This window comes from Oncorhynchus gorbuscha, linkage group LG24 (genome assembly GCF_021184085.1).
Source record: "Oncorhynchus gorbuscha isolate QuinsamMale2020 ecotype Even-year linkage group LG24, OgorEven_v1.0, whole genome shotgun sequence".
Taxonomy (NCBI): Eukaryota; Metazoa; Chordata; class Actinopteri; order Salmoniformes; family Salmonidae; genus Oncorhynchus; species Oncorhynchus gorbuscha.
In genome coordinates, this window is record NC_060196.1 from 4,615,504 (window position 1) to 4,630,407 (window position 14,904).

General features: G+C 45.6%; 1 protein-coding gene across 4 annotated transcripts; it reads right to left on the bottom strand.

Annotated features, from left to right (window-relative positions):
* On the bottom strand, positions 1-14,716 carry LOC124012363 (protein arginine N-methyltransferase 9-like). Of its 4 annotated transcripts, none has more exons than XM_046325908.1 (13): positions 14,696-14,716; positions 13,589-13,788; positions 12,847-12,995; positions 12,297-12,533; positions 11,692-11,859; positions 11,086-11,188; positions 10,256-10,365; positions 9,699-9,888; positions 9,235-9,418; positions 6,308-7,043; positions 5,901-6,054; positions 3,719-3,841; positions 1-651 (listed from the first exon to the last, which is right to left on the bottom strand). In XM_046325908.1, the coding sequence occupies exons 2-13, from the start codon at positions 13,784-13,786 to the stop codon at positions 388-390; spliced, it is 2,616 nt and encodes an 871-aa protein (XP_046181864.1). In that variant the 5' UTR covers positions 13,787-13,788; positions 14,696-14,716; the 3' UTR covers positions 1-387. The 4 variants fall into 4 exon arrangements, with proteins under 4 accessions (XP_046181864.1, XP_046181863.1, XP_046181861.1 ...); XM_046325907.1 differs by lacking the exon at positions 14,696-14,716 and adding an exon at positions 14,555-14,669; XM_046325905.1 differs by lacking the exon at positions 14,696-14,716 and adding an exon at positions 14,219-14,492.
* Between the last annotated feature and the right edge of the window lie 188 nt (positions 14,717-14,904).

Consider the following 14,904-nt stretch of genomic DNA (forward strand, 5'->3'; position numbering starts at 1 on the left):
TGCTGATGCAAAACATTTTAATGAAGACTGCAACCATAATCAAGAGACGTCATTCCAAAACAAGATTATGAACACGCTGAAGACCAAAACGTCTCAAGATGAGCACATCATAAAACATGTGAAAGTCCTGAGAGAAGGCATATTGAGATGGTAGCCATTGTGGGGTCATTTTAGAGCTGGCGCGTCCGGAGAATCCATAGTCCAATCCCTTCCCCTCCATGACATATGCAGTTCACTCATAATATAGAACCCAGAGTGATACCTTGACCTCTCTCCCAGTAGTGGAGTGGACTTGATGCTCTTGTAGAATCAAAAGCACTGCAACTCCCTCCTTTAAAAACACGTATGAAGATGACTCTTGTACTGTTCATATCACCAGACATCTACTTATCGGACTCTAACAGAATCCACAGTCCCGGTCTCCCCAGCTTCTTCCTCTATACTGGCTGATATGGAGATGGAGCTCTTCTGCAGGGTGACGGCCAGTCGTACCCAGTCTCCCTCCCTCACTGCCAGGGGCTGGTGCAGCACCACAGCAGCCTGCTTCCAATGGGAGTCCTGGTTGAAGGTGCTCAAGCTGATCTCCTCGTTCAGGTGGATCTGGTACCAGAAGGGCACAGCAGTCACCCTGCCTGAGGCACTAGCCTGGACCTGGGAGAAACACACAGAGTCAGGGCCATAGAAATAGACTATTGTAATCAATAAAATAGTAATGGTAAACTCAGCAAAAAAAGAAACATCCTCAACTGCGTTTAGTTTCAGCAAAACTTAACGGAAATATTTGTATGAACATAATAACAGACCAACTGAACAAGCTCCACAGACATGTGACTAACATAAATGGAAATGTGTCCCTGAACAAAGCGGGGGTCAAGATCAGAAGTTATATATCTGGTGTGGCCACCAGCTGCATGAAGTACTGTAGTGCATCTCCTCCCCATGGACTGCACCAGATTAGCCAGTTCTTGCTGAGAGATGTTACCCCACTCTTCCACCAAGACATCTGCAAGTTCCCAGACATTTCTGGGGGGAATGGCCCTATCCCTCACCCTCCAATCCAACAGGTCCCAGACATGCTCAATGGGATTGAGATCTGGGCTCTTCGCTGGCTATGGCAGAACACTGACATTCCTGTCTTGCAGGAAATCAAGCACAGAACGATCAGTATGGCTAGTGGCATTGTCATGCTGGAGGGTCATGTCAGGATGAGCCTGCAGGAAGGGTACCACATGAGGAAGGAGGATGTCTTTCCTGTAACGCACAGCGTTGAGATTGCCTGCAATGACAACAAGCTCAGTCCGATGATGCTGTGACACACCGCCCCAGACCATGACGGACCCTCCACCTCCAAATCGATCCCGCGCCAGAGTACAGGCCTCGGTGTAACACTCATTCCTTTGACAATAAATGCGAATCCGACCATCACCCCTGGTGAGACAAACCACGACTTGTCAGTGAAGAGCACTTTTTGCCAATCCTGTCTGGTCCAGCGACGGTGGGTTTGTGCCCATAGGTGACGTTGTTGCTGGTGATGTCTGGTGAGGACCTGCCTTACAACAGACCTACAAGCCCTCAGTCTAGCCTCTCTCAGCCTATTGCGGACAGTCTGAGCACTGAAATCAAATCTAATTTTATTTGTCACATACACATGGTTAGCAGATGTTAAATGCGAGTGTAGCGAAATGCTTGTGCTTCTAGTTCCGACAATGCAGTGATAACCAACAAGTAATCTAACTAACAATTCCAAAACTACTGTCTTATACACAGTGTAAGGGGATAAGGAACATGTACATAAGGATATATGAATGAGTGATGGTACAGAGCAGCATACAGTAGATGGTATCGAGTACAGTATATACATATGAGATGAGTGTGTAGACAAAGTAAACAAAGTGGCATAGTTATAAAGTGGCTATAAAGTGGCTAGTGATACATGTGTTACATAAGGATGCAGTCGATGATGTAGAGTACAGTATATACATATGCATATGAGATTAATAATGTAGGGTAAGTAACATTATATAAGGTAGCATTGTTTAAAGTGGCTAGTGATATATTTACATAATTTCCCATCAATTCCCATTATTAAAATGGCTGGAGTTGGGTCAGTGTCAATGACAGTGTGTTGGCAGCAGCCACTCAATGTTAGTGGTGGCTGTTTAACAGTCTGATGGCCTTGAGATAGAAGCTGTTTTTCAGTCTCTCGGTCCCAGCTTTGATGCACCTGTACTGACCTCGCCTTCTGGATGATAGCGGGGTGAACAGGCAGTGGATCGGGTGGTTGATGTCCTTGATGATCTTTATGGCCTTCCTGTAACAACGGGTGGTGTAGGTGTCCTGGAGGGCAGGTAGTTTGCCCCCGGTGATGCGTTGTGCAGTCCTCACTACCCTCTGGAGAGCCTTACGGTTGAGGGCGGAGCAGTTGCCGTACCAGGCGGTGATACAGCCCGCCAGGATGCTCTCGATTGTGCATCTGTAGATGTTTGTGAGTGCTTTTGGTGACAAGCCGAATTTCTTCAGCCTCCTGAGGTTGAATAGGCGCTGCTGCGCCTTCTTCACGACGCTGTCAGTGTGAGTGGACCAATTCAGTTTGTCTGTGATGTGTATGCCGAGGAACTTAAAACTAGCTACCCTCTCCACTACTGTTCCATCAGAGGTGTTCCCTCTGCTGTTTCCTGAAGTCCACAATCATCTCCTTAGTTTTGTTGACGTTGAGTGTGAGGTTATTTTCCTGACACCACACTCCGAGGGCCCTCACCTCCTCCCTGTAGGCCGTCTCGTCGTTGTTGGTAATCAAGCCTACCACTGTTGTGTCGTCCGCAAACTTGATGATTGAGTTGGAGGCGTGCGTGGCCACGCAGTCGTGAGTGAACAGGGAGTACAGGAGAGGGCTCAGAACGCACCCTTGTTGAGGATCAGCGGGGAGGAGATGTTGTTGCCTACCCTCACCACCTGGGGGCGGCTGATGGAGGGATTGTGCGTTCCTGGTGTAACTCAGGCAGTTGTTGCCATCCTGTACCTGTCCCGCAGGTGTGATGTTTAGATGTACCGATTCTGTGCAGGTGTTGTTACACGTGGTCTGCCATTGTGAGGACGATCAGCTGTCCGTCCTGTCTCCCTGTAGCGCTGTCTTAGGTGTCTCACAGTACAGACATTGCAATTTATTGCCCTGGCCACATCTGCAGTCCTTATGCCTCCTTGCAGCATGCCTAAGGCACGTTCACACAGATGAGGGACCCTGGGCATCTTTCTTTTGGTGTTTTTCAGAGTCAGGACACGAAAGAGACCTTTCTACTAGGTTTTCATAACTGTGACCTTAATTGCCTACCGTCTGTAAGCTGTTAGTCTCTTAATGACCGTTCCACAGGTGCATGTTCATTAATTGTTTATGGTTCATTTAACAAGCATGGGAAACAGTGTTTAAACCCTTTACAATGAAGATCTGTGAAGTTATTTGGATTTTTACAAATTATCTTTGAAAGACAGGGTCCTGAAAAAGGGACGTTTCTTTTTATGCTGAGTTTCTTTCTATGGTCAGGGCCACAGCTCAGTGGAAGTACTGACACGGCCAAGGGATCTGGCAACTCAGTGTTATCCTCAGTATAATGTGTAAGCAGACAATGGTGCCATTTACCATGGTTTTTTTTTTTATGAATGTTTCAGACAATATCTGATAATGTATCTGTAAGTAAAAGAATCTGTCGAGTTGGGTCTTTACCTTGACGTCTCTGTTGGTATAGTTGGCGTTGGTGTTCATGAGGTCCAGGATAAAGAGTTCTACAGAGTCACTGAGATGTCTACACTGCAGAGTGGACAAGTCCAGAAACACATGGACTGGAACCTAGGAAGGAGAGAGATATCATTTTTACATATTAGATGTCCATTCAGCAGACATCTATACAACCCTACATCTGAGACTAATTCAACCCCTTTAAAACAGAATGACAAGGCAGTCCATGTAGTCTAGCTCAGTATTTCCCAAACCTCTCCAGCTAGTTTCACTCGTCGTCAGGTGTTTTTAACAAAATCTCCAACTCTTAGAACTCCTTTAGAGTCGTGTGCATCATGTGACCTGCTGCAAACGCACCACTACACTCTAGAAAGCAGGAGGAGAGTGCTCGTCAAGCGACAGAGCGGGAGTGTCACTGTCACAGAGAACAAACGAATGCCGCCGCCTCCATGTCACAACTCCCGGTGTCTCCGCCGCTCTCCGTTGGATGTCATTGATGTAATGCTTCCTGATGGATCCAGGTAGGGATGTCCTTACGTGAAGCCGTGTGAATGCTTTTCCCCCAGAGTGACAGTCGTGCCCTTGTCTGAGCTCTTCAGAGACAACATCTGTTTAAACAAACTGCCGTCCCGCGGGAGCCAACGCCGAAAAGCGCCAACATGACACCGGAAAAGACAGAACTTAAAAGGATTTCTCAGCTCCCCGTAACACGGACGGAAAGACAGATAAAAGAAAACATAAGTCTCAACATAGAAGGTTGCATTGCAAGAAAAATGGGATTTTAAAACCCATTTTGACTTTAAAAAAGCACAGTAAAAGGTTAGTTTAAATGTATTGTGCCCTTTCAAATTGGTTCACTTGAGCTCAACTGCAATACGGCAGACCAAGAACCACTAACAAGTACTGCGAAAGAAACTATAAGAAAACAATGTTTAGATTTCGTCCAGAATATTGGGGGGGGGGGGGGGGCAGCATTATATATCAGCAGACATCTTGAGTGAAGAGGTTACAACCCTCAGGCAACATGTTGGTGTGTCTCAGGAGCCTGTCCTTTGAATTAGAAGAATGATGCAAGGTACAAAGAGCATTGAGGCAGCTGTCAATAGTAGGACTATTGCATCATTGACATGAGAGGGAATACCATATATGAGAGGAGCCATGTTGAGCGAGAAAGGGTTGGGAGTTGTGTCACGTAGAATGAATTTCTGAGTTGACCATACTTTTCCCCCTAACCATGCAGTAATTTACTATATGACTTTGTTAGTTATCAGAGTATAGTGCATTCACATTTAGAGCTGGGGAGTGTGACTACAGCCAGGAGGTTTTCCTGACAATGTGACAGGACTCGGTCCTCTGTAGCTCAGCTGGTAGAGTATGGCACTTGCCCTCAGAACAGTCTCAATTCATCAGGGCATGGACTGGGCCATGTTGACTCCAATGCTTCCCACAGTCGTGTCAAGTTGGCTGGATGTCTTTTAAGGTGGTGGACCATTCTTGATACACATGGGAAACAATTGAGCGTGAAAAACCCAGCAGCGTTGCAGTTCTTGACAAACTCAAACCAGTGCGCCTGGCACCTACTACCATACCCTGTTTAAAGGCACTTAAATATTTTGTCTTGCCCATTCACCCTCTGAATGGCACACATACACAATCCATGTCTCAAGGCTTAAAAATCCTTCTTTAACCTGACTCCTCCCCTTCATCTACACTGATTGAAGTGGATTTAACAAGTGACATCAATAACGGATCATAGCTTTCAACTGGATTCAGCTGGTGTTGATATTTTGTACACAGTGTAAAGAGATATTCATTTATATATAAAAACGGTGTGGTTTGAGGCCTGAATGCTGATTCACTGAAAGCTGTGGTATATCAGACTGTATACCACAGGAATGACAAAACATTCATATTTACTGCTCTAATAACCAGTTTACAATTGCAATAAGGCTCCCCGGGGGTTTGTGGTATCTGGCAAACATACCACAGCTAAGGGCTGTATCCAGGCACTTTGTGTTGCAACGTGCATAAGAACAGCCCGTGGCCATATACCACAACCCCTCTGGCCTTATTGCTTAACAAGATCATTAAAACCTCAGGCCCTAGTGACGACATATGCAAGGCAGGTGGGGAGATGCAGTGGATCTGGGGAGGTGTGTCAGTAACTCACAGTGAACTGGTTGATGAACGGGGCGATGTTGAAGCCCAGTGTCGGCTCCTGGCCCTGGACAGCACTCTCCAGCAGCAGGGTGTCAGACTCCACCAGCATCCCGTACAACACTATTCTCTCTGGGAAGATCTGACCACCGTCCTCCAACAGGCACCTGCCATGGATGGACCCCACCAAAACAATCAAACTATTGTACAAAAAAAAGGGACAGATTCTTCTGAACCCAAAGTCTATTTTTCCCAATGTGACAACACTGTAGATTCAATATCAATATTTGAGATGCTGCAATGTGATCCACAATCCCACCTCATTTTTAAAACACTATCAAAATCCACCAGCACTTCATACATTCTTCCCGGTTACTCCCAAAACTACCTTTCTCAGCAGTGCTTGCGCCATCTTCCTACCTGGCTAGTGTGGCTTTCTCCATCAGCTTCTGCCTCACTAAGCCACAGGTCTCCACACAGTCTAATATAATGGCACTCCACAGCTTCTCCCTGGAGGGTCTCTGGAGCACCGCCTGCTCATCCTCCACCTGGTTCAGCCAGAACTCGAGAGCCTCCTCTGGGACACCGTTGGCCCTGGCCAGCCTCCTGAGCACCGCCTGGTGCTGGGTCTTCTCTACCGAACTATAGGCCTTCACCTGGCCCTGACTGGCTGCCATGAGGGAGAGAACAGAGAAGCCCTCGGACACGTCCAGCACATAGAAGGGGTCGGGACCAGGGTCCATGGGGCCACTGGGGGGGTCAGTGAGAGGCATGACCTCTAACCCTTGACCCTGGACCGAACGAGCGTCCTTCAGGTTGGTGATGAGTTTAGCCAGTGCCCTGCGGAAACTATCGTGGTAGGGCTGGTTGTTGAGGAGGGCCATTTCAGCACACTCCAGCATGGTGTAGTCTCGAGGTCCACTGCTCTGCTCTGTCCCGAGGCAAGCTAGGGCGCTGCACAGTTCTGCCTCGGCGTTAAGGCTTGGATTGGGATTTCTGCTCGGGCCTGGGTTGTTTCTAGGTTTGTCTGGATCCAGACAGTCGTCTAGACGGAACTCTCGTCCGTCTCTCGCTACGGCAACACTGCAGAGTCTCAGGTAGGCGTCCCGGCAGGAGATCTCCACGATGAGCTCGTCACCAGGCCTCAGGGGAAAATCTGACGAGACATTTCATTTTATGGCTCATTTGAATAAGGACAGATACAAACCTATTGACATTGAATAAACAACCATCCAATGCGTTGCACCATCACTTAAATATTTTGTCCATTCACCCTCTGAATGGCACACATACACAATCCATGTCTCAATTCTTTAACATGTCTCCTCCCCTTCATCTACACTGATTGAAGTGGATTTAACAAGTGACATCAATAAGGGATCATAGCTTTCACCTGGATTCACCTGGTCAGTCTGTCAGGGAAAGAGCAGGTGTTCATAATGTTTTATACACTCACTGTATATACATTTGTTTTGAAGTGTGTGACCCTTTTCTAAGTCTAATAAATAAAGCACATAAAATTGCAAATGACGTACAAATTCTTGGCATATCATAAGTAACAAGTTGATTTTTCTTTTTATATAAGGCCTTGTTGCACACATGACTGTTTATTCATGAACCACAACAGCAACACAGATCTGGTATTGAACAAGATGCTTTGCCACTGCACAAAAACAAAGAGGAAGAGAGGAAGAGAGGGGTAGGAGCAGGGGAGCGAGGGAATGAGTTTCAGGAGGGAGGGAGGCACACAGACAGAGAGAGACATTCCTGTAGGAATATCTGTCATCGCGTCAGCATGTGGCTTGTCGTTGTCAGGGGGCGTTTGGGGAAAATACATATGTATAACCTATAAGAGATTCATGAACACTAAAGAGTGTCACAGGCGATCCCGGTGCACCTGTCTGTCTCGCCACGGCAGCCGGGAAACGGATGTCGATGATCATCGGGAAAAATAGCAGGGATGGTGTCTGGTGGGTCCCTAGACGCTGCCCCTGTCAATTAGCAACACTGCTGTACAGAAACACTGAGCTCAGCAGCTGAATGATGGTGCATCTCAACGACAACACCACGGTACAACTTCACTTTGCTGTTCTACGTCTGGAAGGAGCACAATAGCCTGACAGGATGAAGGAGTACAGAAAGGATGTTCGCGGTTGTGAAATCCAGCAATAAAACAATAACAGCCTTGAGGTTACAGTGTAAGTTGACTTCAGTCATTGCCTACGGTCTTCAATGGAATAGGTTTCTTCTATATGTGGCCTACTGCCCCCGTTTGACAGAATGGGGAATTGCATTGCAAACATCAGAAGGGGACAAATATTACAGCGGAATATGCAAGAACAGCATTTGTATATATTATGTAGTGTGTAATATGTGTCATTTATTACTGGAATAGTTGTTCTGAGTGGATGTCAGGAGAATCTGTGTAGAACTGGACCAGTCTCTACAGTGCATTCTGTGCATCTCTACTGTATGATTAGAAGGGCTCTATGTAGAGATGTTTATGCACACTGCTGCCCACGCACTGCTCCCCACGCACTGCTCCCCACGCACTGCTCCCCACGCACTGCTCCCCACGCACTGCTCCCCACGCACTGCTCCCCACGCACTGCAACATACTCCTACAGAAGAGTAGGGTGCAGTTGTCTAAATATACTACCTCACTGCATGTGTATAGGCACAGAGTGTACAAAACATTATGAACACCTGCTCTTTCCATGAAATAGACCAGGGGTACCCAACTCTTACCCTACGAGGTCAGGAGCCCGCTGGTTTTCTGTCCTACCTGATAATTCATTGCACCCGCCTGGTGTCCCAGGTCTAAATCAGTCTGATTAGAGGAGAACAATTATTTTTTTAAACAGCAGTGGAACTGGCTTCAAGGTCCAGAGTTGAGTTTGAGGGACACAGACTGACCAGGTGAATCCAGGTGAAAGCTTTGATCCCTTATTGAGGTCACATGTTAAATCCACTTCAATCAGTACAGATGAAGTGGAGGATATTTAAGCCTCGAGACATGGCAAGGCAAAGGATTTAAGTTCCTTTCAATGGGGTATGGTAGTAGGTGCCAGGAACACCGGTTTGAGTGTGTCACAAACTGCTGGGTTTTTCACACTCAACAGTTTCCCGTGTGTATAAAGAATGACCCACCTCCCAAAGGACATCCAGACAACTTGACAACTGTGGGAAGCATGAGTCAACCAGGGCCAGCATCCCTGTGGAACACTTTCGACATCTTACAGAGTCCACGCCCCAAAGAGTTGAAGCTGTCCTGAGGGCTAAAGGGAAGGTGTTCCTAATGTTTTGTACACTCAGTGTACATACATGTCTTATATAAATGATCCTACTGTGTGGTGTCTGAACGGGGTAGATGGCCTGCTCCCAGCAGGTGTCCTCCTTAGGGCCGGTGGACAGGCTACTCTGCTGGTCCAGGTGGAGCTGGAACCACACGGCCAGGGCATCCAGCAGACCCTCCCCAGTTACAGGTAGACGCACCCGGCTCACCTCCCTGGAGCACAGACCCTCCAGCTCCTGGGGTACAGTTAGCATAGCATAATACAATCACTGCTCTTGTATTCTTGGAACCTATAGCCAAATATCACGCTAACTAGCTTGTTTGATTTTGAAAAGCTTGAGAGAGTATGAGGCTTCTGACATACGAGATATTATTTTGTTATCAATATACAGAATCTACACACAGCAATGCCACTGAGGCTGTAAGCCGTAGTTGTTGATGATAACTAACAGTTCAGTAGATTCCCCATAGAGATGTAAATCTATGTACACATAAAAACGCTCTACTGCCGCTGACCTGCACGTTGTTGAAGTCTATGTCCAGGGCATTGAAGGGTTCAGTGAGGGGCGTGTAGCCTCCAGGCAGTCTGCTCAGTCTCTCTGTGGTGTAGGGCTCTGTGGAGTCATCCTCTGAGCTGCAGCTTACTGGGCTGTGGAGCTCTCCGGCTGCAGCCGTGGCCAGGCCTCCTATCTCAGACACACACAGCCTGCAGGCACATGGTTATAAATAGATGGTATGACATGAACATTAACACCGGTGTCTGTTTACACACACACACACACACACACACACACACACACACACACACACACACACACACACACACACACACACACACACACACCCTCCAGGGACATATGGCCTTCAGCTGTTCCACGTCAACAATGAAATATTCCAACAGATAAGGACACAAAAAGGTGAACAACATGTTGAACTTGTTGATGTTTGATCTACTGTTCTAAATGCTGAGGCATTGAAACGTGCTAAATAAATTATACCACTAAAGCCATCGTTGAAGAACACTGTCTGACTGACTTAAGTTAGCCTTTATTAACAACAGAGGGACAGGTCACCTGTGATGACGGCGGATCTCCAGGCACTGGACAGCCATCCCAAACACAGTGGCTCCGGCAGGGATGACCCGGCCTGCTTGGGAGGGAGGCCTGGATGGGTCCTGGGTGCTCTGCAGTAGCAGGAGCAGAAAGTGAGCCTTCACGTCTTCATACATCAGGCCTCATGCCATTAACTTTGCTATAATAGGATTTTGGTTGTTGTTGCAATTTATATTATATGTTTACTAAATGCACTTGTCTGTAGGGAATCTTTATGTAAAGGATTTTCATCTATCATTTATTTTTTTTAACCTCAAATGTAGTATCACATTGAGACCATAGATGGCACTGTTGACTTATATTGGCTGCAGCATTATGATATTGAGGAAGGTGGTTGATTGGTACTGTAGCCTCCTACTGTAAATGATTTTGGATTCATCTCTTTGCCAATAAACAAAGGATTTGGCTGGATAAAGGACATTTAATATGAGAGGATTGATGCTCCATAATCATGTTTTACAATCGTGATTGTGACACAAAAATATAGCTAAAGCCTCTTTTAAAGATTACTTTGCGATCACTTGTGTTGAATTGAGAGACAGACAATCCTGTTAAATGAATGAAAAACATGAACATGACTGGCATCTAAATCCACGGTTGTAATGAAACTGAAAATGTTATGAGAAAGTGTTGGGAAATAAATAATCAATACTAAAACCAAGTCATGTTACTTACTAATCATGGTAATTCTTTCACACTTGCACTAAAGGCTGGCTTGTATTCACTAGTGTAGGAACTCAGTATGAACACAACATGAATCCTCAAAATGGCTGCCTATGCTAGTTAATTACCTGTGGAGGCAAAAGCAGATGATTCCAGGCGTGTATAAGGCTCTCTATAATACCTTCACCAAATAGGCCGGCATCCACAGTCTCGGTGACAACCAGCGATACCCTACCACAGAAAACACATCACACAAACGGTACATACACATTAGAGGAGGACGCATAGGGACAGTTTCCAGGCCACAGACTACATTTGAGTCATTTAGCGGAAGCTCTTATCCAGAGCGACTTACATTAGTGCATTCATCTTAAAGTAAGCTAGGTCAGACAACACATCACAATCGTAGCAAGTACATTTTCCCTCAACAAAGTAGTTATCAGCATAGTCCGTTCTAGTAGTAAAAGACAAGTGAATTATTTGCATTTTATTTTGGGGGAGGACATGGAATTTATTCAAGATGCTCTTTAAAGAGGTACGGTTTCAGACGTTTTTGAAAAAAAAAAGAAGATGGGCAGTGACTCTGCCATCTTGACATTGTATGGGGTTAAATTAAGTCTTGGACTGATGCTCAATGGAGTCTCCATGTCTTTTTAGTCCAGGACTAGGCTTAATCTATGTCCAGGAAACTGGCCCATACAGATGTCAGAGTAAGAGGGAAGGTGAAAGGTCACCTCTTAGGGATGTCTTTAGGCACTTCCATCTCCAGCGACTTCATATGGAGGATCTTGATGAGTCCGTTCATTCCGTTAGCGGTGACCACCTCACAGGCCAGTTCGTACATGGTCTTGGACAGCTCACAGGCATACACCTCAGCCGCCCCTGCCTTCTTAGCACACATTCTGTCCATAGAGAGACCGGAGAGGAACAAGGATTACAAGCAGTAACAAACAAATAGAAATGGACAGACCACAGCCATGATAGTTAAGTGTTTTTAACGTGGTTAATCCCAGAGCTGTGTAGATTTCTCTGGGATAGATACTAACCATTAAGATTGTACAACTTTAACCTTAACCTAACTCTTCATACAGCGTAGCCACTGTAATAAAACAAAAGATGCACTTAAAAGGATAGCTCACCCAAATTACAAAATGACATTGGTTTCCTTACCCTGTAAGGAATGTACAAGGTATGACAGTAATCCATGCTTTGGTTGAGTTTTCCTAGCAGTGGCTGGCACAAATGTCCAAAGACCTCTTGCAGGTTAAGGGAAGCAATATGCATTTTGTAATTTGGATGAACTATCCCTTTAACTGTAATAGGCAGAAAGAAATCTCACCCGAGGATACCGGTCCCTGTGCCTATATCTAACACAGTGTTGCAACCTCCCTCAACAGCCTTCTGGATGGCCTGCTGGTACTTGTGGTTCCTCCTGCGATCGTTGAGCATCAGGAAGTGCCAGCGCTCCACCAGCCAGTTGGCCACGCGGTAGAAATTCTCCTTGGCCTCAGGGTAGTCCGGTTTCAGCTTCAGGGCCTTGTGGAAATGACCAGCGGCCTCATCCCGGAATCCCATTCTGGAGCGTGCATTGAAGATTGGAATGGAACAATTGTGAGCAATCTAAGAATACTGGGACACATTTACTAGGACACAGCACTGTCTTGCTAGTTCCATCACTTTACACCACTGCATGCAAACAAACAATTAATTGGTAAGACATGACAGAAAAGATAACTATAGTCTTGATCCGGTATTGAGCACAACCTGAGGTACAATATTACCCCACCATAACTCTGACTAGTAAAGTCAACCGAGTAAGCCTGACGAGTAAAGTCTTCCCAGTTCCCAAACCTACAGACAAGACACAGTCAGACTTGAGTGAGGGCTACCTGAACAGGTGTTCACCCATGCTGTTGATGATAACCTCATCAGTAGGGAAGAGCTCCAGAGCCTGTTCATAGCAGTCAAACAGGTCCTGGATGCGCCCCAGAGAGTCGAGCTCATCTGCCCATTTGAACAGAGTGAACCTAAAAGACTCCTGAAAAGACACACAAAAATAAATAGTTTATTGGTGATGTATTGGACTAATCTACAAATGACATCACTTGTCTTTTTCCTTCAGTGGTAAACATTCATATTATAACATGCAGAGAGAATACACACCTCAACTTCAAAACGAAAGGTAGCCTAGCGGTTAGAGCTTTGGGCCAGTAACCGAAGTCGTTGGTTTGAATACTTGAACCAACAAGGTTAGAAAATCTGATGTGCCATTGAGCATGGCACTTAACCCTAATTTGCTAAAGGGGTGCCATACTACTATGGCTGAACCTGTAAAATAACACATTTCACTGCACCTATCTGCTGTATGTGAAAACAAATACAAATCTAATAAAAACAAATCTGAAAGTTCAAAGGGAATGTCAATTGTCAGATAGGCTGAATGGTGTATAGCCGACAGCAGGGCTCTACAACCCTGTTCCTGGTTTTCGCTCCATCCCTAATATAGCACACCTGATTCTAATAATTAGCCGACTGATAAATTAAATCAGGTTAGTTACAACCTACAGGAGGGTAGCACTCCAGGAACAGGGTTGGAGAGCCTTGGCCTACAGGGTTTCCTTTGCTACCTACACTGGCAAAGTCCTTCAACACAGGAGCCAGGTTGAGGACGAGAAGGTAGTGGACAAAGGCAGTCCCATAGTCTTGGTTGAACAGACACTGCTGGGCACTCTCCAGTGACCTGGACACCAGCTCATTCCTGGCAGGGTCCTCCCTGGGCACCCGACGGTTCCGTCTGCCACGTTTAGGCCTGGTGCTGGTGTTGGGCATTCCTATCACACAGGGAGTTAGGAGACCACATATGTTAGGAACACACAGAAACATAAACGCATAGCCACACAACATTCATCACACTGATGAGCAGTTTAGTTTGATAACTACATAACTAGCTACAATATCATTATCAATAGGTGTTGTGTTGCTGTGGTTGTACCGTGTGCAGCAGATATTTTGGTTGTAACCACAATACACGAGCTAGCAAACGTTATAATTATACAAGTCTAGACTATCGGTGCAAAATGCCACAACAAATGATACAAGAGTGTAACTAACTAGCAGTGTTGTGTTCATCATGCAATATCACTAGCTAACTACTGGGTATTGTTTTCAGAACTAGTCGCTAACTTAGCTACGTATGTTAACTAGCTAACTATAGCCAGAAGATTGTGTAAAACTCAATTTTCAGTGATGTTGATAACTTACTATATATGTATCATGCATTTAAATACAATAGTAACGCTATAAACGATGATGACATTAACAGTATAAAAGGTAGAGCTAGCAACATCTGATAGCGCCGTTAGCTGAAGACCACTGACAGTGAAGAATAATAAGAGTTTCTAAACCCAGAGACGCAACATCGCCAGACTTCCGGGAACGCTTTGCGAAGCAGACCAACAGACCAGGCCGGGGTTTGAGTTTTGAGAAATCAATAAGAGAAGTGAAAAATGATTCCTAAGCTGTTAATCTTCTCGAAATCTAAAGGTACAACCTAGATGGAAGACAATGTCTCAAGTAGTTGAGCATGTTTACTCTAACCTCGTGAACGTGACAAACTGACACGTCTTCATTTTTGTCAAAAACGACTTTATGTCGAAGAAGTCTCTGACGGCCTGAACATGCGCAGTTTGGCGCGAAACGACCGTTATACCCAATGACGCGTTCTACTCGTGAGTTTACCTAGCCTACAAAGCGTGATCGGGGATTTCTATTGATGTAGCAGTTTCTGCCTATCTTTATACTGTAGTGTCTTAGGTATAATAAGAACTCCGGCAACATGTCCACTGAGTAAATAAGTACGGGTAGGAACAAAGATATCTTCCATGATTCCATTGTGTAAAGTTGTGGATGTTCTGAGTGAAGAAAATCAAATTAGAGCGTCTGAAATA